This window comes from Lycium barbarum, chromosome 12 (assembly GCF_019175385.1).
Source record: "Lycium barbarum isolate Lr01 chromosome 12, ASM1917538v2, whole genome shotgun sequence".
NCBI lineage: Eukaryota > Viridiplantae > Streptophyta > Magnoliopsida > Solanales > Solanaceae > Lycium > Lycium barbarum.
Window position 1 is genome coordinate 100,089,214 of NC_083348.1, and position 24,785 is coordinate 100,113,998.

Sequence of the window (24,785 nt, forward strand, 5' to 3'; positions counted from 1 at the left end):
ATATTTATTCTTGATGGTTACCTTATTCAACTGCCGATAATCAATGCACATCCGCAGCGAGCCGTCTTTCTTCCTCACAAATAATACCGGAGCTCCCCAGGGTGACGCACTAGGCCGAATGAAACCCTTCTCCAATAAATCTCTCAGCTGCTCTTTCAATTCTTTCAATTCTGCAGGTGCCATTCTGTACGGAGGAATAGAGATAGGCTGAGTGTCTGGCAACAGATCAATAGCAAACTCTATCTCCCGTTCGGGAGGAAGACCTGGAAGCTCATCTGGGAATACATCTACAAATTCATTAACCACTGGGACTGACTGAAGAGTCGGTGCCTCTGCCTCTAAATCATGAACACGAACCAGATGATAAATATACCCCTTTCTGATCATTTTCTCAGCCTTGAGGTATGAAATAAACTTACCCCTCGGCGATACTGTATTACCTGCCCACTCTATAACTGGCTCCCCTGGGAATTGGAATCGGACTATCTTTTTTTGACAATCAACATTAGCATAGCAAGAAGCTAGCCAATCCATACCCATAATCACGTCAAACTCGATCATATCTAACTCCACCAAATCCTCCTTAGTGCAGCGGCCACAGATAATCACGGAACAATCTCTATAAATATGACTGGCTATAACAGAGTCCCCTACTGGTGTAGCTACCTCAAAAGGCTCTATCGGTTCGGATTCTATCCCAATTGTATCAGCAACGAGTGGAGATATAAATGATAATGTAGAACCAGGATCAATCAATGCATACACATCACGAGAGAAAACCAGTAATATACCTGTGAAGACATTAGGCGAAGCCTCCTGGTCCTGTCTGCTGGCTAAGGCATAAATGCGGTTCAAAGGACCGCTAGAACCTGAAGCACTGCCACGACCTCGACCGCGTCCCGCCGGTGCAGGCATACCTCGCCCCGCATGGCGTGCAACTGATGGAGCAGATGATGAACCAGCGGCTGACCCCGTCGGCTGAGCCACACTACTAGAACCGATCGCCAACGGACAATCTCGCATAAGATGGCCCTGACCACCGCATGAAAAACAGGCTCCAGTAAGTCGATAACACTCTCCCGGGTGCGATTTCCCGTAATGGGAACAACGGGGCCTGGGTGGTCTGGACTGGCTGGGACCTCTAGCTATCTGTGACCCTGATGCTCTGGAGCTCTGACCGGCCCCAGACTGTCCTGCACTGTCAAATCTCCTACCGGCTGGCTGTGTACCCCGGCCTGACGGAGGAGGATGTCTGCCTGACTGCTGCTGCTGAGGCTGTCCGCCTCGAGAATCTCCAGAATAACCTGCGAATCTGGCCCTCTTGGGCGGCCTCCTGTCCCGATCTCTACTAGAATAATCAACTCTATGTCGGTCCTCCATACCCAGGGCATAAGCCTGTAGTCGGGCAATATCAATGTCTGCCTGCAATGCCACCGCCATACATCCATCAATCAAATAGCGGTCTAACCCCATCACGTATCTGTGCATCCGATCGTCCATATCTGCTACTATGGCAGGTGCATACCGGGCCAAAGAATCAAACTCCATATTATACTCACGGACGCTCCGACCCCTCTGCTGCAGATGCAAAAATCGGTCAACCCGCGCCCGCCGTAACTCTGGGGGCAAAAAGTGGTGAGTGAAAGCAGTCACGAACTCGTCCCAAGTAGCTGGGGTAGCACCCTCACCCCTGGATAGCTCCCAGGACTCATACCAGTGAGCAGCAACATCCCGTAGTCTATGCAAAGCCAACTCAACAGATTCAGTCTCTGAAGCCCTGACCAAATCTAGTGAGCGCCGCATCCCCCGAATAAAGTCATGGGGGTCCTCGTCGGGCTTAGACCCGTAAAACTCTGGAGGGCCACATAATAGAAACTCTCGAACCCTCAGGCTGTCACGCCTATCGTCATCATCATCATCTCTCCGCCCGCGTCTGTGAGCCTGTCCCGCTACCAGAGTGGTCAATAACTGCATAGCCTCTCTCAGTGTCCTGTCCTCCGCCCCTGGCTGAGGAGCTGGAGGCGCGGGAGCTGGAGCCCCTGGAGCTAATGGTGAAGCTGCTCCAAACTCCTCTGACGATGAAGACGTAGCAGAGTCGGCTGGCCGGGACGTAATATCACGCATCATCTGAGCAAGGGTCTGAGTATCCTTCTGAGCCCGGCTGGTCTCTCCTACTACGCCCTTTTTCTTCTGGGCGGCCGTCGCCTTTTTCGGAGGCATCACTGAAAGAAAAACAACAACAGATCAGAACAGAATCATCCTAATAGATCAGCTCTATCGCACGATCTAAGATTCAAAGAAAGGAAACATCCTAAATGTCCTGTAGCTTCCTGTTTATAGATGTGGTGCACAACACACCGATAAACAAGACTCTACTAGACACGGTCTGTAGACATTCCGAGGACAAACCGCTCTGATACCGCTTTTGTCACGACCCAACCCCGTAGGCCGTGACTAGTGCCCGATCTGGGCACCCAAACCCATCTATCAAATGCATTCAAGTATATACCAGAAGCCGATGAGGCTATATTCTAAATTTAGACAACTCCCAGAAAAATTTCGGCAGAATTTCCTCTGTTTTTACAGACTATCCAAAATAACCCTGTACACAGCAACACCAACAAAGGCCACACAGGGCTAGCAAAGCAACGTATAAACATATGCGGACCGGCCGCCTCGGCGTATGGGATCGCCCAAACAACATATACACCTATCCATACAGAAAGACCCTAACCCACAAACATGTCCACAGACCTCTAAACAGACCGACACAATCATATGACGGGCCAGGGCCCCGCCGTACCCATGAACGAATATATACAAATGCACTAATAAATATATATACCAAAAGTATAAGCTCCGGAAAGAGAGGAGCACTCCGAATAGCAGAAAGGGTGTCCTAAACAGGTGGATCACCAGGCTGTGCGTCCGTACCTGCGGGCATGAAATGCAGCCCCCGGAGAAGGGGGTCAGTACGAAATATGTACTGAGTATGCAAAGCAGAAGGTACAGAAATAAATCTGAACAATAATCGAATCAGATATATAGAAAATAATACATATCAAAAAAAAAATATCAAAATGTTTATTTCCAAAGTATAAATTATGCATAGGGCACAGGAAAATGTGGTCGCCCGCCTGTCGATGGTGCCACAACACAGCATAACACCAGAAAGTTTCAAATCTCCGAATCCCCGTCACACATCACAACACAGCATAACGCCAAACACAGCATAACGCCAAACATAAGTGGAACCCGGCCCTCGAGCGAGGAGCACGGTGAACCATAATCACAGCATAACACCGGAATGTATCACAAAGCGCACGACAACAGAACCGGCCCGGGAACCGGTGAACGATATCACAGTATGCACGAGCGGAGTAGTGAGGAATCATATGCATAAAATCATTATTATAAATCTGAAGGATAAGTAAAATAGTCATATTCGAAATCGGAATAATAATTATCACTTTTTGTTTCAAAGTTGTCGAATTTCAAAAAGGGCGTCGCGGGACCCACGGACGAGTATAGACCCGAACTGAGCCCGCCTATGAAAAACATACTCATTTTATATCATACAAACTCCTACGAAAATTTCAAAGCAATCCGAGCTTTTCTGAGGAAATTATGGGCGTTTGAAGTTTTGGAATCGCTAAAGAATGAACTTTAAAACAAAAATCAGCTTTCATGTAATCTTTACAAATTATGGATTCCAAGAACATAAGGATCAATGTTTTGCCATGACAAGGCAAGGATGCCAAAGAACAAATGCGATTCATAAACATGCTCGGATTGTGAGAATAGAGTTTCCTCGAGGCTTATATCATAGCCTATTTTAACTAAGGCATGCCGAAGAAGGAAGATTACTTTACATACCTCAAACGCTCTCCAATACGATCCAAACTCAAGCTAAATCCAACCTATGATTCGGGCTGCCCACGATCTATAAACAAGCCATAAAATGCCAAACATTAGCTAAAGACTCTTTGGGCATTAAATTCCAATTTCGCCCTTAATTCTACAGAAATTTGGGCAGCATTTCCCCTGTAAATAGGCTACCCCGAGAATTTAACTCGGCCGTATCAATCAACAACAACAACAACAACCAACCTAACAACATTAATAATCAATCTGAAAGGTAATACAACAATAATAACTCTCTTTTCCATCATTCATCAACTTTCATAAATTCAATTCGACGACTTACCTTCAAGCCAAAATCGACGCTTATACGCTCACATACTAACCCGAACCCATACCAAAAACATTTCAAGACATTCTAAGCAATTTATACAATTTTTCCAACAATCCATAAATTTTCCCAAGCTACCCGAAATAGCCCCTAACCGAGACAGCCCCCCTAACTTTTTCTTCATTTCCAAATCATGGTTCGTATCTACAATTTACATTCTAACAATGCTATTTTCATCAATACACAATTTACATTAAATGTACAACAACTTCCAAATCAGTCCGCAATATTTACAACATCAATTTGAGTCAATAAACTTTCATTTCCAACATAGAATTCATGGCGACGACGACTAAACAATAAGCGATACTAATTCAATTCTTAGCACATAAGGTGACCCATTTTCGGCTAACACTACACATATACATATATGGATGATTCTCAATTGTTCTTCACCTTACAATGATCATAATCAACTAACTAGGCATTAATTCATAATTTCAATCACAACACAACAACACCCATTTACACGGCTCAAGCTCCACATACACAACTCACCTCCAACATTTCATATTTCATGATTTTCCTCCATTATAACATACTACAAGATACAAACAACCTTTATAACACAAAAGCAAGATCAACTCTTACCTATCCTCTTCAATTCCACAAAATGCTAGGGTTTCCAATGGATGAAAAATAATGGGTTGATCGCTCCAACGACACTCCCACGCTACTTAGGGACCTCAAAATAGTGGGTTTGTACCAAGGAAATAATTTTGGAAGAGCAAGAAATGGGAGTGGATTTTTCCTTGGGCTGGCCGAGAGCCCCCTTATTGTGGTGCTCTTCAATTCCTTTTTTTTTTAAGAGTTGGAGTGAAGTGAAATGAAGTGGTCATCTTTTTAACAATGCAAGACTTAGTCAAGGGTGCCTTGGCCCACATAATGAGTTGTTCCACTTAGAAGATGACACAAAGTTGTGTGGGCACCACATGGAATTTGTGGATGACTTTCCACTTCAAATTTTATCACCTTTTGTACCAAATTTTCCTAATTGTTCCATACCAATAAATTCATGCACAACTTATATCTCAAAATAAATTCGAAGGTCAAGAATCCCGACTTTGTATCCCAAAATAATTTTGTCCTTAGCTTATCATAAATAAATTCGGATTATTCCACTTATAAAAATACGGGTTCTAACACTACTAATTCTGGTTGAAGGCAAAGATCAGGTAAAAAGAAAAGAAAAGAGATGGCGAAGCAACTAGCTAGAATTGCTAATCTTATAGATCGATATGAGCAAAAGCGAGCCCTTAATTTAATTTCCGCCCGACTCATGTAATCCTCAGGGAGATGCCTTATGTTTCGTTATACATCTGGAGCTTTCTGGAAATCATTCCTTTTTTTTTTTTTTTTTTGTGAGATTGACATTTTATTATTGTGGTATTGCATGATGAACTTTACTGTACCTAACAGCTTCTTTGTCTGGTAAAATATGACTAACCATATTTTGCATATTTGCTGTTCTTTTTTTATGAATTTAGATACAAATTCGGCTGGTCTAATTGAATATAGGGCTCATCCTTCTGGTTTCAGAAGTATTGCCCATCACATGAAAAAGATGGGACACCTCGTTGTTGCAGTTGTGAGAGAATGGAGATTAGTTGCTACTATACTACTGCTACATTTTTCATTTTGGGTTTTGACATGGTTTTTAAGGATGTAATGTGCATATCCGTCTTAGCAGAATGAATAGGAAAATTATAAGACATGAATATTTTTTTTCTTGTTCTTGTTGAATGATGTTAGGATTTCTAATTTTGGTAGCCCGTAGATGCCAGATATCTGATACTTGATGTCGATGATGATAGGAAACTGTGTCAAGAGTGCTCTCTGCAATAATGGATATAAACTATATGGGTTCAATCTTAAGATTCTTAGCATTGCACCTATTATATTTTTAAAGGTTATATCTACTATTTAGTGCAATTTTAGCAATTTTTAACACATAATTTATGCTCCGCATCAAAAGTTAGGGGTTCTCCTACCTAGAGTGCTAGATACGCTAACTCATGAATGTCAACCCCTTTGTCTTGAGATACAAGAATTCTACGAAGGTTTAAATAAGAAAGTAGAGTAGCAAATTCCTTTGCTTATAGTTGAAAGACAAGCCTTAAATGAAGCAATCGAAGGAGGAAAGAATGCGAGACATATGCTCATTTTATCTATTTCCTAAGACACTTTACAATCACAGGTCGAGAAAAGCTGTTATTTAACCTCCAACTTTCATTCATTTGTCTTGAAAGGGGTCATCATCACATGCCTTAGACTCGAGGAAATAAATGAACAGTACAGAGGCCACAGCTAAGTCTAAACTTTAGAAATAAGAAACAAAAAGTTCACTGCAGGAACTAGTCTAAACATAACATATAAGCACTAAATCATTTTTTTTCGAAGTTCTCTAGTTTTGTACATCTGACTGGATTTTGATTAAGGTAGATATAATTTCTGCTGCACTTGGTCTTCTTTCAGGTTCCGTCACCAAGCAAGCTACACACAGTTTCACCAATCGAAGCACGAGATCAGTTTGTTGAATTATGTAACCAAGGGGGTGCTTAACTTCTAGCCTTGTATCTGTTAGTTCTTGAATCTTAGATTGTTCATCCATAATTCCAAGCACTGTCTCTGATAAGAGTAATTCTTTTCCATCCTGCTCGAAAACTGCCCCTTTTCCTGTAATTATCTCCAACAGAACGATTCCAAATGCATAGATATCTATCTTGGGAGTAACCTGACCAGTTTGAAGGTACTCAGGTGCCAAGTAGCCATTTCTTCCCTCGGCGAATTTCATAGATGAACTTGTCTTTCCCTCACAGTCAGCTGATCTTGCCAAGCTAAAATTTGAAATCTTGGCCCTTAGATCTCTGTTAAGTAAGATTCTGTTACTGCTAATGTTATTGTGCACATAAGCTGGAGCTGTGAAGTTATGAATGTAATCTAGACCATCAGCGATATCTAAGGCAATACAAATTCTGCAGTTCCAGCTCTGAGCCTCCAGGTTATCATCCTTGAAAAGCCATTCTTTTAAAGATCCATTTTCCATGAACTCAAAAACAAGATAGGATAGTTGATGATGCTTACATACACCAGTGAGGCTGATTAAATTGAAATGATTGATCTTTGCATGGAATTTAACCTCTTTATATATGTCTGTCCTCATCTCCTTGATGGCCAGCAGTTTTCCTCTAAGGACCCCTTTATAAACATAATTACTAAGTCTTCTTCGCGAGCTGAAGTTTTCAGTTGCAGCCACCAGTTCTTCAAATTCATAGACTTTAATCATTTGATCCATACCAACTATATTTTCCAGGACATGTTCTGGTAAATTCCAGTTTTGTTTCCCTTCTCTTCCTTTCCCAAGCACTTCACATCTTTCGTTCTCCTTTTTGTGTTTTAAGACAATGAACAAGGTAAAACAGAGAACTGCAAGGGAAACACCAATTCCTACCCCAATAAAAAGACTGATGTACGATATTTTGTGCTTAGAAGGGTAAAAGATTTCAGTCTGTGCTCTCTTAATAGTCCTTGTTTGGAAGCTTGAAGGTTCTTTTGGTAGAGGAATCAATATAGTTGTGAAAGGATTAAGAACTGAATTTTCAGATAATCCATTTGCATATGCTGTACTTTGACTACTGACACTGAACTGCGCGCTAATGGTAGAAACGTTGCCCCCCCAAGTAACCAAATAAGTTACCAGATATTTCACACCATTTCTTGTTTGATCCCTTGTAGGACAGGCACATCTGAGTGGTACCCGCAAATTTAGACCCAGAACCAGATCCAGTGTATTGTAGATATTTTCATGTACAAGGGCACTGCAAGTAGACAACCCCTGATACGTGTTGTTCGCGATAGTAAAATAGGTATCATATTTGCTTGGTATAACATAAGAGGTGTCAGCCCGATAGTACTGACCTGAACATGAACAATTTACTGGAACTATAAGTTCTTGGTTCTGATCCAAGAATTCAGACCTTGAGATGTTGTTGATGTGGACAATCTCATCAGGGTCCGAAGATAGGAGTTTTGAGATGGAAGAAACTGAATTATAAGGAGTGTGTGATCTAAAAATCAGGAATGCTCGACAGGAGTGCTTTTCACCATTGCAAGAATACAGAAACGAAGCTGTAGTTCCTGTTCCATTGATTCCTTTACAACTCATGACAGTATTGCCCGTATAATTTTGTTGGGCATAGATAATTGAAGCTACAATGGTGAAAATTATGAAAACGATAAGCAGAAAATCACCCATGGTATGCTATTGGCTCAGAGTGACCCAATGGCATCTGAGAAAGTTGAGGAATGGTTACTGTAATTCAAGTGAAAACATAAAATTTCTTCAATGTAAAGTCAACATCATATGTCATTGACATATGAAGCCACCACATTGATGCAGACCACTTATGAAGTGAAGCAATATTCTAGTTAAATGACCCTTTCATCTAACAACTATTGCAGCCTTCCACATTTAACAACTATTAAATAATTAGCATATAACGGAAGTTTGAAAACGGTGATTCATGCAATATTTGCAAATTGCACTATTGTCTAATACAATTTGTATGGCATCATCAACTGTTGACCTTGCTTGATGAGCGGGTGTATAGTGTGTAATTTTTGCTTTATATAGTCTTGCAAGAAACTAAGATGCAGCTGCTTATAAAGGTGTTGTCCATCATAAGTTGAGGAATAAACAATTTATCCTGAAAATTGAATATGCCACAATAAATTGTTTACTTAAGCAAACTAAGATAGCAAGCTGTAACTTGATCACAAACTTAATCTAGACAACAACTACTATGCCCAATTCTAAGCAAGTTGGATCGACTATTTGAGTCCTCATTGTCCATATTACTCCATTTAACCAGATTTTAGTCAAAAATTGATCACAACTTAATATACCAATCGTAAATCATTTGATTACAAGAAGCTGAGTATACGTTAATCGCATTATCCCAGGGATACTTGCTTTCTATTCAAGGGCCAAAAAATAAACAATAAGAATAATAATAATACTAGCCTGTTGGCCTTTTTAAACAAGTCAAATTAGATTAAATTAAATAAGTAGCCAGCCGGCCTTGCCTTCATTTTGCTCCCAGATATGTATTTAATCATTGGGTTTGAATGCTACTAGTCAACGTTTCCACTTTTATCATCTTCTTGACCACGTACCCATGCCATCATCATCATCATCATGTGCAAAAGCCTTCATATACTTTATGGTTATTGATCAGTGAATTCTAGAACTCAACGATGATTTTATTAATAATTAGTTTTCAGCCGGCTAGACTAGTCAATGTTGCGGCATCAGTAGGAGCATACAAATAGGTATATTCCTTCAATCAGTTATCTTTTGCTTGATACTTGATTGATTTTCAGCTGAATCTACAGCTTCAACATGACATTATAAAACAGGTTACACAGCACACAATTGCTTGTTAACCTGTTGTGTTCACAAGTTGTATAGCTACCATCAGTATGAGATTCAAAAACAAAAGACAGGGCCAGTGATCCATTGTCACTGTAAAGTGAAGCCACCAACTTGCCGCCTTGATCCATGGTAGGTTTACTCCTGTTTCATATATTGTTTGAGAGGTTTACCAGTTACCAGGATCTTTATTATGTAGAAAATCGCTTTGTTTATTAGTTAAAGCAAGGACGTGTTTACCGCCTTGAATATACCTGGAGCATAAGGAGGACTACAGGCATTACACAAAACAAGTAAGAACATAACTAAGAGAACTCAAGTGGCTTGAGTGAAATCTTAAGCTGAATGGTGCAGTAGCTCTTGAATATTCATAAACAAGGTAAAAACATTATGCACATAGCAAATCGTGCTAGACGTAGGAGGAGGAAACCCCAAAGAAAAAAGAAAAAAAAACACAAAAAGAAAATCCTACAATCATTGATCTAGGGCAATCTATGTGCTGATCCTGAAGTGCTAAATGACATTTCCCAAGAGTGTGTAGCTGTCATAATTCTTGAAAGAGATTGGACAATCTCATCTGTACTAGGGCGACGTGAAGGATCTTTTCTTATGCAGTTATCGATTAATCTGACCATGGCAATGGCAAGTTCTGCAGGGTACTTCCCTTGAAGGGAAGGGTCGATGAAGTTGCCCAAATTCTCCTTTGCATCTTCGTCATGAAGCACAGGGATCAACACCTCAGCCAAGTGTGTATTTGAGCCTTCATATAAAGCAGAAACCTCTTTCCCAGTGAGAATCTCCAGCAACAGAACTCCAAATGCATAAACATCTAGCTTTGGGGACACTAGCCCATTCTCCAAATACTCAGGTGCCATGTAACCTTGGGTCCCAATTATGTGCCTTGTCAAGGCAAACTCTCCTTCTTGTCCATCCGCTGACCTTGCTAGACCAAAATTCGCAATCTTGGCTCTTAAATCACCATCCAGAAGAATATTACTACCGTTTAAATCCTTGTGAACATGAGGAGGGGATGTGTAACTATGCAGATAGTTAAGCCCTGTGGCCACATCAAGAGAAATCTGTACTCTTTGTGTCCAATTAAGTGACCTTTGATCACCATCATCGTGGCATATCCAATCACTTAATGCTCCGTTGGCAGCATATTCATAAACAAGATGCCAGTGGCCATCATGAAAACAAATTCCTGAGAGACTAATAAGATTAAAATGGTTGATCTTGCTCAACAAATTAATTTCCTTGGATACATCACCACTAATTTTCTTTATAGCAGCAAAATCCCCATTGATCTTGCCCCGATAAACAGAACCCTTAATCAAACATGTAGGACTGAAATTTTCTGTGGCTGCTTTAACCTCTTCAAACTTGTAAACCTTAACAGATTGAGCTATACTTGATAAACTTTCCAAGAACTCCTCCGATTCATCTTCAACTTTCTTATTCAACGGTTTCTCAACTGCTTCAAAGCTTTCAGAAACAAACTGTGGATCAGCTTTCTTTTGCCTTTTCCTGAAGAACAAGAAGAAAATAACCACCCCTAGAAGAGACACAGCGACAAGTCCTCCAACAACACCAGCCACAATATATTTCCAAGTTTTCTTCGAGCTGTTATCCGGTACAGGTACACCAGGTGGTGTCAATGTTGTCGAAGGAGGCGGTGGTGGAGAATTTCCTACAACTTGGGAACTCAAAGGTGGATTAAATAAAGGAACTAATAGAGTAGTATTTGCAAGGATAGTAGAATCATCTAGTGATAGTCCATTGGCAGCAAGAGTTGCATTAGTATTCACCCCAAATTTACCACTAATGAGGGAAACAAATTCTCCAGAAGCAATCAAATAAGTAAGCAGATATTTTGTACCATCATCAGTTTGGTTCTTTGTAGGACAAGCACATCGTAGAGGAACGTTAATTCTTGAACCAAGAATCAGATTATTAGCTTGTTGTTTGTTCTCAGCGCTGATAGCATGGCAAGTTGACAATCCTTGGAGGGTATTAATTGCAATGTTTAAGTAAGTATCATCCTTTCTAATAACATAAGATGTATTTGACTGGTAAAACTGACCTGAACAAGAACAAGTAACAGGAACAAGAACCATTTGATTTGCATCAAAGGTAGAATTTTGAGAGACTGAATTGAGCTGAGAGAGTTCTAAAGGGTTAGCACCCAATAGAGAAGAGATTGAGGACACTGAATTGAAAGGCGATTGAGACCTGAAGGTCAAATAAGATTGGCAAGTACGGTTAAGTCCATTGCAAAAGTAGCCAAAAGCAGAATTGGAGGTCTCTTGGCTATTACAGGCATTTGTTCCTGTTCCAAAGTAAGGTTGTTGTGCAAGAATTGAAACAGAGGAAGAAGCAAGAATAACGGTAAACACACAGATGATATGAGAATAATTCATTTTCAGCTCAGAAGTTCAAGAAATTTTCGTTTGTATAAGCATTTAAAAGTTGGAGACAAATGATGAAACACCAACGCGGCAATAATAATGTTTTGATGGATGGGAGGTTGGAGCTTTTAATTGGAAGAAGAAATATTCAACGTGAATGCGTGTAGGAATATTATGTGAGAAAGAGAAGACAAGGTTTGTGGTAAAAGTCAAACAAGAATAATGGATCAACCACGAGATATAGAGCCCGTTTGGATTGGCTTATCAGTTGGCTTATAAGCTGTTTTCAGCTTTTTTGAGTGTTTGGCTGGCCAGCTTAAAGTCATTTTATGCTTAAAATAAGCTCAAAAAAATAATTGAACCCATTTGACTTAGTTTATCTAAAGCAGCTTATAAGCTGAAAACAGCTTATAAGCCAAAAAAAATAAGTTGGACTACCCCAACTTATTTTTTTCAGCTTATAAGCTGCAAACAGCTTTAAGCTGTAAGCCAATCCAAACGGGCTCATAATATTTAATCACTAAATCATTTGGTAGGTTGACCCTTCAAAATTAAATATTGTGTCTCCTGCCAGACCCATCGCTATTGGACGGGTACAGGAATATATCTAGCTACAAAAAAATAAAATTAGGCGTTCCATATGGACATTCCGAAAAACCGGAGAATGATTAAAACCCACTGCCTTTTTTCAATTTTTTTTTAAAAAGAATTGAATTCTTCATTCGTGATCTTTATGATCTCTTTATCTTTTTTAATAATTATGATATTTGAGTCAGCTTTAAATCATTTTAAGGTTAAATGCAAAGGATAGTTATTACCTTAGTGATCTCTGTTGGTTATCCAAAAAAAGGTCGACGTTCAAGTCATGTCGCAAAGTAAAAAAATAAAAGGAAAATCACTTCTAATTATTAAGGGTAGAGAGGAATTTAAAATAAAAAAAGGAGGAAAAATCCAAGAGTTAAGCAACAATGGAAAGAAATGGAGCAGTTGGTATTGGTAATTTGGTACGAACAGTCGCTAGCTGAATTTCCAAAATCTATGAACTCCAAAAGTCACGCACTCTCTCATCTGTTTTCCTTGTCATATTTGTTTTTGGACCCTCTTAAAAAAAGTAACTAAAAAAGTAATTTGACTATACTGTTCTTATTTATTCTTTGATCATCTTTTAATCTACTCTTTCTTTCACACATTAATGCCTCTTCATATTTATCAGAGTAAAGAAAAGGTGAAAATTGATAATTAATGATTTTTTAATTTCTTAAAATGATAAATATTTTGAATTGGTTATTTTTAATAAGCACGACAACTAAAATGGACAAGAACGAGTATTAGGAGTTATTTAGTTGCGAGAAAGCGTGTGTAGAGCAGCTCAACAAAATTGACCGAAGCATCTAGAATCTAATTGGAGGATTCAAAAGACCAAATTAAACAACTACAGCTACTATTCATAAAATCAGCACAGGAAATTTTGTCCAACATATACTACTAATTTGACCCATTCAAACCTGTTGGAAAACTTTGGTAATTCAAAAATGTTTAGTGAAAAGTCCACTGAATAGGATGTTACCCGGAAAGACTAGGGTGCCCTCTTTTGGGCTGGTCTTTAGATTTTGCCCCTCAAAATGGTGATCTTTAATTATTGCCCTTTCGAGTAAAAAGCAACATAGTACAAAGATATTACTACTCCTAACCGTTACATATAAAAAAAATATCGTTATTCAAATCTACCCTTATTCAAATCCTTCCCTTCTTTCATATCGTTAACCCAAACTTCGTTTCCAATTTTTCACATTATTCAAATAGTTGTTTCAAGCCAGATTTCTCAATTGATTTTGCTGCTACAACATCAGTAAAAGGTACAAATCTTAATTCAACTCAATTTAACGATTTTATTGAGTTTAGATTGTTAATACTTGAAAAAAAAATCATCTTCTACGACCTGATTATTAAGAAACAGCTGACATACAGCTCAGATTGAACATTGCGCGTGATAAAATTAATTAGCAAAATAGAATTGATTGGATTTATTGCTTTGTTCTGATTTTAATTACTTTATACCTTACTTAAATTAGTATACAATGCTTATTTACTTGAAATTGTAATTATAGTAAATTCAATTTAAATCAGGCAATGCTTATCGATTTAAACTTGAATTAAGGCAAATTGTGTACAAATTTTGAACAAGTATGCCGAATGAGGCAAAAATTCAATTTATTTAGGAGTACATTTTGCCGTTAGAGGCAAAGTCCATTATCATAACCAATACAAAAAGTACTTATGCCGGAGGAGGCAAAAGTTCAATTTACAAAAGAGTAGAGTATGCCGTTATAGGAAAAATTTCTGAACAAACTTCATAACAAGTATGCCATAGAGGGCAAAACTTCTGGTTTATATAGAAGTATAAATCAGTCCATTTTAAATTGGAATAACTGTTGCATGGATTTAATTTATATTGCATGAAGATAGAGGAGGTTTTTCATTTTTTTTTAAACCAAAAACAGTTACTGCATTATGATAAGTAAAACAAAAAGTACTTATGCCAGAGGAGGCAAAAGTTCAATTTACAAAAGAGTAGAGTATGCCGTTACCGGTAAAGTTTTGAACCAATTTCATAACAAGTATGCCGGAGAAGGCAAAAGTTCTGGTTTATATAAAGGTATAAATTAGTCCAGTTGCGTCAATCCTCTAATTGGAGTAATTGTTGCAAGCATTTGATTTAAATTGGATGAAGGTAGAGGAGATTTTTATTTTTTATTTTTTAATCAAAAACAGTTACTGCATTATCATCAGCAAAACAAAAAGTGCTTATGCCGGAGGAGGAAAAAGTTCAATTTACAAAAGAGTATAGTATGCCGTTACTGACAAAGTTCTGAACCAATTTCATAACAAGTATGCCGGAGAAGGCAAAAGTTCTGGTTTATATAGAAGTATAAATTAGTCCAGTTGCGTCAATCCTCTAATTGGAATAGCTGTTGCAGGCATTTGATTTAAATTGGATGAAGGTAGAGGAGGTTTTCATGTTTTTTTTAACCAAAAACAGTTACTGCATTATGATAAGCAAAACAAAAAGTACTTGTTGACACCCAATTTTGTCCCTCTTTTATTTAATTTACTCGGGTTTCCAAATTTACTAACGATCTAAATTATTTATTTTTACAATATTTTAATATCACTACTTTTATTTTTCAACATTACAAGTATTACTTTACCACAAATTTGAAATGATTCGTCATCATTTCATATTTTCGGGTCTGGACTCGTTAAATTAATTATAAGACGACACTTTGTCAAATCCTTTATTTTCTACATGTTAACCGTTAATTATCATAGTATATATATTGTACTAGTTACTAAATTAGAAGTCCAAAAATAATTAAATAGCGGAGGAAGGATTAACAATTCTCAGCCAAATTAATGGCCCGAAATACAAATACAATATTACTTCCATATCCAAATAAACAACCCACATTTCTATTCCCTTACTCAACAGACCAGCCCATTGGATTAAACTTAAATCAGATCACATTTTACCCGGTCCAGCCCAAACGAAATGGACCTGGTCCAGCCCAAATCTTAAATCCCTAATCCCTCTTTCTTTTCCCTCATTTTCTCCGCCTCTCTGACCCCTTGCCCCTTTTTTTTTTTTCCTTTTCTTTTCTCCGCCGCTCATCTCCATCGTCATCTCCACGCTCCTTTCCACTTCCCCTGCTCCCCACGTTCTCTGCCATCTCCACTTCCCTTTGTTCCCCACGCCGCTCCTCTCTCATACGCTCCTCTCTCTCCTCATATTTTTCTATAAAAAAGGGAATTACTGAACATTTTGAAGGGATTTTTGACGGAGCATTCTTCAGGAAACGATTATTCAGCGTTTCCCAGAGCGTATCCTCACAGTTCATACACTTTTGATCAATTATCATCTGTTCTTGAACATTTATTCAACATAAAAATTTCTGGTCTGTTTCAATCTGAGGTTCGAATTGTTCGTCGTGTTCGGGTCTATTCATAACGAGAGAGTAGATTCGACGACGCCGACGCCGACGCCCCGTTCACTGCACCTATAAAAGGTCAGTAAACCTTTCCCTTTTCTTTAATTTTTAGTATTCTGCGTGTTGAGTTTAATTTATGATCATGTGTTAGTTAACAGCTGGGTTGGTAGTGATTTAGTTTAGTCGAACTTAATATTAGTTAATATAGCGTAGCGTCGATTAATCATGTAGTTAGTTTAAAGAACCATACATGTTCAATTTGCTCGTTTATTAATCCTTGCTATGGGTTAATATAGCCTCGAATCTGGTTAGTAATCATTAAATATGTATTAAGTAAGTTGTCGAGTCATTAGCATGCTTATAAGGTGGTCAATACTAACTGAGCATGTGCCTATTTAGATATTTGTTAGTTCATTTAGATGTTTACATGTGTGTTTAAACATTAGTTTAAATAAGTCCATGTTCGACCTAGTTTCATTCTCGATTAAATATCTAGTTTCCTCATCATAGTGTTGTTTTCGCTCAATCCTGTTTGTTTTCAAATTCCTGCAGCTTAGTTCTGTTTTAATTTCAATTCTGCTTTTTGTAATCCTCAATCCTTTCCCTTTCAGTTTCAGCCTTTAGTTTCGATTATTATGTGATATTTGTGGTTATTGAATTAATTAATGTTAACTGGTGAGTGATTGGTGTGTTTATCGCTCATTCATTTAGTATAGATGTAAGTTAATTCTAATCATATAATGTTGACCCTGTTTTGTTTTAAATGAGAACCTTGTGAACTGTTCGTTATAGCCGCTATTTGAGCATGTGTAATCACTTGTCTGTGACTGTTCAAATTGTTTGTGTTCGAATGTCGATTAGCTTGTTTAAAATGTAATCAAATATGGTTTATTCAAGCCAGCGTGAATCAGTAGAACGACTATGTATTTAGTTTGAAGGCATAAGATAACTTGTTCATTGATCTTGTTTGTTAGTAAAACTCTGAACCATCTCCATAATTGTCTTTCATCTGAAAGTTTAAGCTTTCTGTCTCGGTTAATGCTAATATGAAATGGTAACAGTGCAAGTCTGTTTTAATTCTGAATCATAGAACTATGCCCAGACTGCCCAGAACCTTGTATTATGAGCTATGCCCAAACTGCTATTATGCTTGCCATCTGCGGTGATTCCTTAGTTTGGCGAAAGTTGTTAAGGCTTACATAGGCATGAGGATAAGTTGTGATCCTCTAAAGTCTAAGTGGCATGACATTGAGTCTTTAAATCTTCTCAATAAATGGGGTCATATGTTTGTCTTGTTGTGTTGCTTGAACTTGTCCTTTTGATAATGGGTTGCTGGTTCAGTCTGTGTATGCTTGTCATTGGTATAGAGGAAATTAAAATAGCAGGCTATGGGTAGAAGAAATCATCAAAAGTTATTGTATTCATTCAGTTAACTGCTATACATTTGGCAGCGACTGAAAGAAAAAATGTCCGTTGAAGTATTAGTTTGATATCATTCCTGAGCATCACTACTAGAAAATATTGTGGTTTGTCCTGTTATTTGCTTCTGCAATTGCTAGTAGTGTCAACTGCAATTTTTTTTTTATCATCGTGTACTGTGATCATGTGACATGCTTTAATCCAGCATCTTGAAATCCTTAGAGGTTTAGGGACAACAATCTTGCAACTTAAGTTGTCTGCCACAGTTGATTTTGCGTATTACACCTTGTCAGACATTTAGTGTGTTGTTTTAATGATGGGAGTCCAAAGGTAGCAGTGCTGGTTTCCCCATCTTCCTGGCACTCCACTGTTAAAAGAAAGATAGAGACAAATATAATAGTGAGAGGGCTGTGTTTCTGATCCACATTCTAATTTCGGTTTACAGATGTTTGGGGGCTATTAACACGTTACACATAAGCAGTCCCCTGTTTCGAGTGAAATTATCCAGAGATATAATTTTAAAAGTTTGCCCTCTAGCTGTGTTCAAATTTAGCTTGTTGTGATCTTATTGCTTGAGTATTCACTGTAAAAAAGCATTCATTAAAGCCAGAGTTTCTTTTTTTTTCCTTTTTTAATCTCTTAGTTCCTGTTTCTCTTTAATCTTGTTAGATATTTTGCGGGTTACATTCTAATGATTTCCTCTCGCCTATTTATTTTCCATATCCAAATCTGCTCCTCGTTCTAATCTTTTCCTTTTTTTATTTTGTTTCGCATGTACACTGGAGCCGAAGAGTCTCATTTGAGACTCAACGACACCACTCACGGGAGCCCGCATATCATTCACCGCTTCGCTTTTACTCTGCTTAAGCAGAAAAAATGCAGAATATTGCCACCACTTCGTGAATCCCAAAATGGCTCTCGTCATTCCATATTGCTACTGTGTTTACCTGATGGTGTGATTAAACTTGCTTATGTGACTAACCCTTATTTCATATTTGGTATAATTGACTATTAAGAACTAAGCTGCTATATAGTACAGTCGAGTTTCATTTAAGATTTTGTTGTAGCTAATAATGGGTTACGTAGGTTTTACATGAAATACGATATTTAGAATGTAAAGAAAATTGAGCAGGTAATGGGTCATCTTCATTCACCTTTAGGTTGGTGTTGGATTAATTATTTTCACTGAAAGGATTTAGATTCCTCAAAACGGCCCTCAATTTTTTTTACAAACAAATATAGTCTGCCTTTGAATACAAATTAATTTTCAAGTTAATTAGATGTTGCATTCATTAATGGAAAAGAGGCTTTTGTGGATGTAGGATCGTTTCAGTTCTATGCGTCTGGCCAATATACACTTTCATAAAAAATGTTTTTCCAAGTATTGATTGAAAACATAATTTGAATTATCCGCTTTTGCACATAATTTTTACAACTTACACTTAGCCTGATTAATTAACTTAAGTCCGGTCGGTTAACCATTGTTAATGGGTCTTAAAGGATGCCTAATACCTCCTCTTTAGACTAATTGAACCTTTACTCAGAATCTTAAGTTTCGCAGACCTTAAACAGAGTTAACTTTAGAAAATAACTTTAATAAACTTTAGGTGTCCTAATTCACCATAAATAATTAGGTGGCGACTCTTAACTTTAATTAACTCCGGAATTATCGGAATGTTATAAACTATTTTGACTTCTGTTAAAATAGGGTATAACAGCTTGGCGACTCCGCTGGGGAATCTCACTTAGGTTCTAACCATAACGGACTTAGTTTAAATAGGCTTTGTGTGCTATTTTAATTACTTATTTATTTGTTAACTGTTTTTACATGCTATTAATTGTTTGTTTGATATAAACTGTTTGTTTGATATAAATTGTTTATGTGTTACTTGCTTTGATAAAACTGTCATTCCGTTCATACTTCCTCCACTTCTGGAAAATTCACACTATCACACGTACACGCGAGGTGTGTTTTGCGCACCCGCAAATCTCTTTCAAAATTCCAATTTTTAGGAGAGTTGGCGTATGCGCGGGGTGTCCGAATAACGGTGACCGCGTAGCCTTCTCACTCGAGTTGTCCGCTCGGGAACCTTGCATAGGAAATTTTATTTACTTTATTTAGATTAGGAAACACTTTATGTTGTATTCATTTGACATGTAATAAATATTACATTGTTTTGTACTTTATGTTTTGAGAAATAGAACTTGTTTAATTAATCAAAGGCAACGGGATGACGTATTATGGCACGCTTTACCCTTCAAACAAACGTTAGGCCTACCTCTGGCACAAAGAGGTCACATGCATATTAGGACGCGTTATCGTTTGATATAATCGTTTACATTTGTTTGACAATATGTTTGATTTTATTCTACGTGACTTTACGTGATCATGACTTTACCTAGATATGCTCATGAGACTAACATCGTTTATACTTTATGTTTCTTTTAACTTATTCCCCATAGATAGTTGATTTGTGTTGACACTCGATGGCCGACCATCCTTACATCACAAGGTCAAAGACGTCATCGTTACCTGAACGTAGTTGGGTTGTTCAAGGAAATAAAATTACTATGTCTGATCCGGCCGCAGCTATTTCAACTGGTGTGGAAAATATCGTGATCTCTAGCGATCCGCCCGAGACTTCCGAACACGGAACTACTATTCAACGAGATGAACATATCGCCCGCCTGACTCAAGAAATTGAGAATCTACGCGGAGAACTAAATCGGGTTAGGGACTTGACCAATTTATCCATCACACTCCAAAATTCCCCTCTTGAACCTAGAAATACTGCACCAGACCCGCCTCGTTTCCCATCACTCGAATCTCCAGTCCCTGAGCATTTTCCTCCACAAAATAATGCACCTACCAACGACAACTTACCTCCAATCACCCCCACCAATCCACCAAATCCGTCATCCGCCTATACTCCCCCACAAAGTCAACCACCCACTTACACTAACTATACTTCTCCACAAAGTCAACCACCGACCTACAGTAACTATACTCCCCTACAAAACCAACCACCCCCCTACACTACCTATGCTACTCCTAATCCACTACCCATCAACCCACCAAGTCAATCGCTAGTTCACACTCCCTATGTTACTTTGCCCACCAACACTAATCCACCACCTGCAACTACTCCGCTAAACCTACCAAATCAACCACCTGCAAACACCACTTATAACACACCACCTCCAGTCCAAAACACTCCCACCGTCCAAACTTATCCAACCCAGCATCTACAAGGGGCACATTTTGTCACTCCAAATACACAGTATATGCCTCCGGTATATGCAGCAGAAACACAAGCCTTTACCAACCCAGTAACGGTCAAGTTCCAACCCGAGGTGGATCAATACGAGAAAATGGAAAAAGATGCAAAAGCAGGGGCAGATAACATATTGCTAAAAGAGATCCACAGTCTCAAAGAAGCGATGAGAAACCTTCAAGTCGCCAGGGGAAGCAAAAGTGTAGAATACGAAGATCTGTGTGTTCAGCCTGACGTCGATTTGCCCGTAGGCTACAAGCCGCCGAAATTTGATACATTCAATGGAACAGGCGATCCTCATACACACTAAGGGCTTATTGCGACAAACTGGTTGGAGTAGGAAGAGACCAGAACATAAGGATGAAGCTATTCATAAGAAGCTTATCTGGTGAGGCTCTTACTTGGTATACACAACAGGACGTCCGTAAATGGCGTGGTTGGAGTGACATGGCACAAGACTTTATGGACAAATTCAGTTTTAACACCGATATCACGCCTGATAGAGTTTACATGACTAAGTTAACCAAGAAAGCAGCTGAGACATTCCGCGAGTATGCGTTACGTTGGAGGTCAGAAGCGGCCAGGGTTCAACCTCCGATGAATGATAGAGAAATGACTGCTACCTTCATTGAATGCCAGGCTGGCATATTTTACGAGAAAATGATAGGTATGATGGGACAAAAATTCACAGAAGTTGTCCGAATGGGAGAAGCCTTAGAAGAAGGAATCAAATCGGGGAAAATTCAGGATCTTATTGCTTTACAAGCAATAAACAAAGCTGTTCAATCTGGTTTTATCAACGGGGTTAAAAAGAAGAAGGAAGACGTCGCTGCAGTCATGAATGTCCAAGGGCATAAGCCGAGCCAAGCCATTACTTACTTTAACCACCCACAACAACCTTTCTACCCTTACCACTACCCTGAACCCTACCAAGCTCCACTATCTCCTTACCCTGTCTACCACGCCCAAGCAAACTACTACCAACCCCGAGCACCTCCACATAAAAACCCACGTCCGTATCAACCCATCCAAGCTCCAACATACCAAAATCGACCACATGCTGCACCTAGAGCTCGTCCAAACCCTGACACCAAAAACACTCGTAATTACACTCGACTCGCTGAACCATTGGCTCAGTTGTTTGAAAGAATGAAAGCAGCAGGCATAATACAACCGATTGAAGGAAGAATTCCCGATCCTATCCCAAAATGGTTTGATGGTTCCAAGCGTTGTGCATACCATTCTGGAGTTGCTGGGCACACCACTGAAGATTGTTATGGGCTTAAAAACAAAATCGAAGCCCTGATTAAGGAAGGAGTAGTCCAGCTCGCTGAAGCTAAGCCCAATGTGGTCAACAATCCTTTACCTACTCACGAAGATGCCAAGATTTGAAGAGGCCATGTGTGTGTCGATCGGAGGGTGGAAAAGGGACATGTCATCAACTTTTGTCGCTCCCGTGGGAACAATCCGAAGACAAACACACATGAAGATTACTGCTACAACTACTCACAACACTCAGGCACTGACAATACGGGGTTCCGAACCAGGAGTCTTGGTAGACTGAACATGTAGTGAACTTTTATTTTTAAAGGCTTGAATCATGCTCAAAACTTTTGTTTGCTTTGCTTCATCTTTTGGAAGCTTAATCGTGAAAACTATGAATGCATTTCTGATTTTCCTTAATCATCTATTATTGTTATTTTCTACTTTATTTATCAAAACTGTCAACTCTACGATTGTGACACAAAATAAACGAATAAAAAAAAAACATACATCTCGAGAGAGTAACAAAGAAAATTCGAGTACAAGACAATATTCCACTTGGAAGAAATCGAAATAGCCGATAGACAATGACCTAAACAGAAAGCTAGCAATTCAAGGAGAAATCAAAGTATGACATTAGGTTAGACAACCTATTTCGCAACCTTTCCTAACACGCACGAACTACGCTTGACCTGATTCCTCGGTGGATACGTAGGCAGCCCACATAGGGACTCGGTCATACTAGGTTAGAATTTTCCCCAGTTGCATGCGTACGAACTACGTTCCGACCTGATTCCCTTGGTGGGATACGTAGGCAGCCCACATAGGGTTCGGTTGCATTATAACAGAAAATCAAAAAAAAAATCCTTATACAAGGAGAACTACACATGGATGGATTCCCTCGGTAGGATTATTAGGATATCAACATACGGGACAGTCGTATTTAGTTATAAATCCAACAAACATTTTGCCATTTACATAACAGAACTACGCTGACCTAATTCCCTTGGTGGGATACGTAGGCAATCCACATCGGGTCCGGTCCCTTTCAAACCATTTCTATGTACCTTACGAACTACGTTCTGACCTGATTCCTTTGGTGGGATACGTAGGCAACCTATACAAGGTTCGGTCACACCAGAACATAAGTCTAGTATACCCTTTTGAGCCCAAAACTGGGGCATATTTTGAAAAGATATAGACAAAAGAACGGTTGGACATCGACAAGATTAAGGCTACCAGACAGGAAGTATTATAGACCGACCACTTTGGAAGTGTCACAATCTGAAGTTGGCAGAAATATTTTATAACTTACATACATATATTTACACATATATCTTTCATTACATACATATATTTACATATATATCTTTCCTTGCATACATACATTTACATATATATATTTCACAACTTATATACATATAGTCACATTTCCTTATACATATACTTACACACATACCTTTCAAATGAAACACTTTCTTTCAATCGTTTCGCTACTGTTCATCTACCAAAGCTTGAACGGAGATCACAAGATCCAATATCCCGGTAATTCCGGTGTTATTTAAAGTTAAGAGTCGCCACCTAATTATTTATGGTGAATTATGGCACCTAAAGTTTATTAAAGTTATTTATCTAAAGTCAACTCTATTTTAAAGTCTACGAAACCAAAAAGGTCTAGGTAAGGGTTCTATTAATCTAAAGGGAAGGTATTAAGCACCCTTTAAGATCCGTTAAAAGACGGTTTACCGACCGGACTAAAATTTAATTAGGCTAAGAATGTAGATGTAATATTTTATAATATTTAAGAAAATATCTTGTAAGTGTTGCTAAGGTCATAGTAAAAATATGAACATGCTGTTTAAGTAATATGTGAAAAGGTTAATAGTTTGTATAAAAAGACTTTAGTTATAAATAAACCAAGGGAAGTATGGATTTGTACAACATTTTGTAAATATTTGGAGAAAGTAAGTTATGCTAACTAACAAATTTAAAAAGAGTTATTGTAAGATTAATATCGGTAAAGTTTAAGGTTTTACATTATTAAAATATGACGAAATCGTCGGAAAATGGAGAGAGGATTTTAGTGTATAAAAGGGAATGATTCAAGTCTTCATTATTTTAAAATGTTTTGAAATCAACATGATTTGTTTGGAAAATATAGTTATTATTTTCTCTTGGCGTTCTTTTGGGAAATCATTCGTGTAGCCCAAAATGTTATAGATATCAACATTTAAACTCATTCTAAGTAGTAAACAAACCTACTTAATCCTTCAAACTAGAAATCCTACAAATCCCGCTAGGATTCCTCTAAGCTAAGAAAGAACAAGAATAAGATAAAGTGTTAGTCAATCCATACAAGTCAAATATACAAAAGGAATAGAGTAGAGAAAGTAGATGGGCCTAGCCCATTTAAAGACTGTGGTATTCGGCTCTTTTGCTATATGGGCTTGGCCCAAGAATTTTCTTTTATATGTTGCGGGTTTAGGATGACCGAGAAGAAGATTTCGTTGGGCTTTGGCCCAACACCGAATGCGGCAGATGATGAGTCCCGAATTAGGACTCCATTTTTTCTTCGATGTGTACATGTAAAGAAAAAGATAAAGATTAGTGACAAGGAAAATGTATGCGAACAAATGAACTGTAAAAATAGACAAAGAAGGACGTGCACTATTACAGTTTGCAAATCTTTTATAACAGAACCTTAATATAACCTCAGAAAAGATAAAGGAGAAACAACATAGGGCAAACAAA

General features: G+C 38.4%; 2 protein-coding genes and 1 long non-coding RNA gene across 3 annotated transcripts; all 3 read right to left on the reverse strand.

The window, feature by feature from the left end:
- Positions 1–2,793: 2,793 nt before the first annotated feature.
- Positions 2,794–4,985, reverse strand: LOC132623808 (uncharacterized). The gene is made up of 3 exons (XR_009576427.1): positions 4,844–4,985; positions 3,877–3,943; positions 2,794–2,934 (listed from the first exon to the last, which is right to left on the reverse strand). It is a non-coding gene; the product is annotated as an uncharacterized LOC132623808 (long non-coding RNA).
- A 1,671-nt stretch (positions 4,986–6,656) lies between these two features.
- Positions 6,657–8,521, reverse strand: LOC132623371 (protein LYK5-like). The gene has a single exon (XM_060338120.1). The coding sequence runs from the start codon at positions 8,505–8,507 to the stop codon at positions 6,657–6,659; it is 1,851 nt and encodes a 616-aa protein (XP_060194103.1). The 5' UTR covers positions 8,508–8,521.
- A 1,491-nt stretch (positions 8,522–10,012) lies between these two features.
- Positions 10,013–12,267, reverse strand: LOC132622111 (lysM domain receptor-like kinase 4). The gene has a single exon (XM_060336645.1). The coding sequence runs from the start codon at positions 12,101–12,103 to the stop codon at positions 10,166–10,168; it is 1,938 nt and encodes a 645-aa protein (XP_060192628.1). The 5' UTR covers positions 12,104–12,267; the 3' UTR covers positions 10,013–10,165.
- Between the last annotated feature and the right edge of the window lie 12,518 nt (positions 12,268–24,785).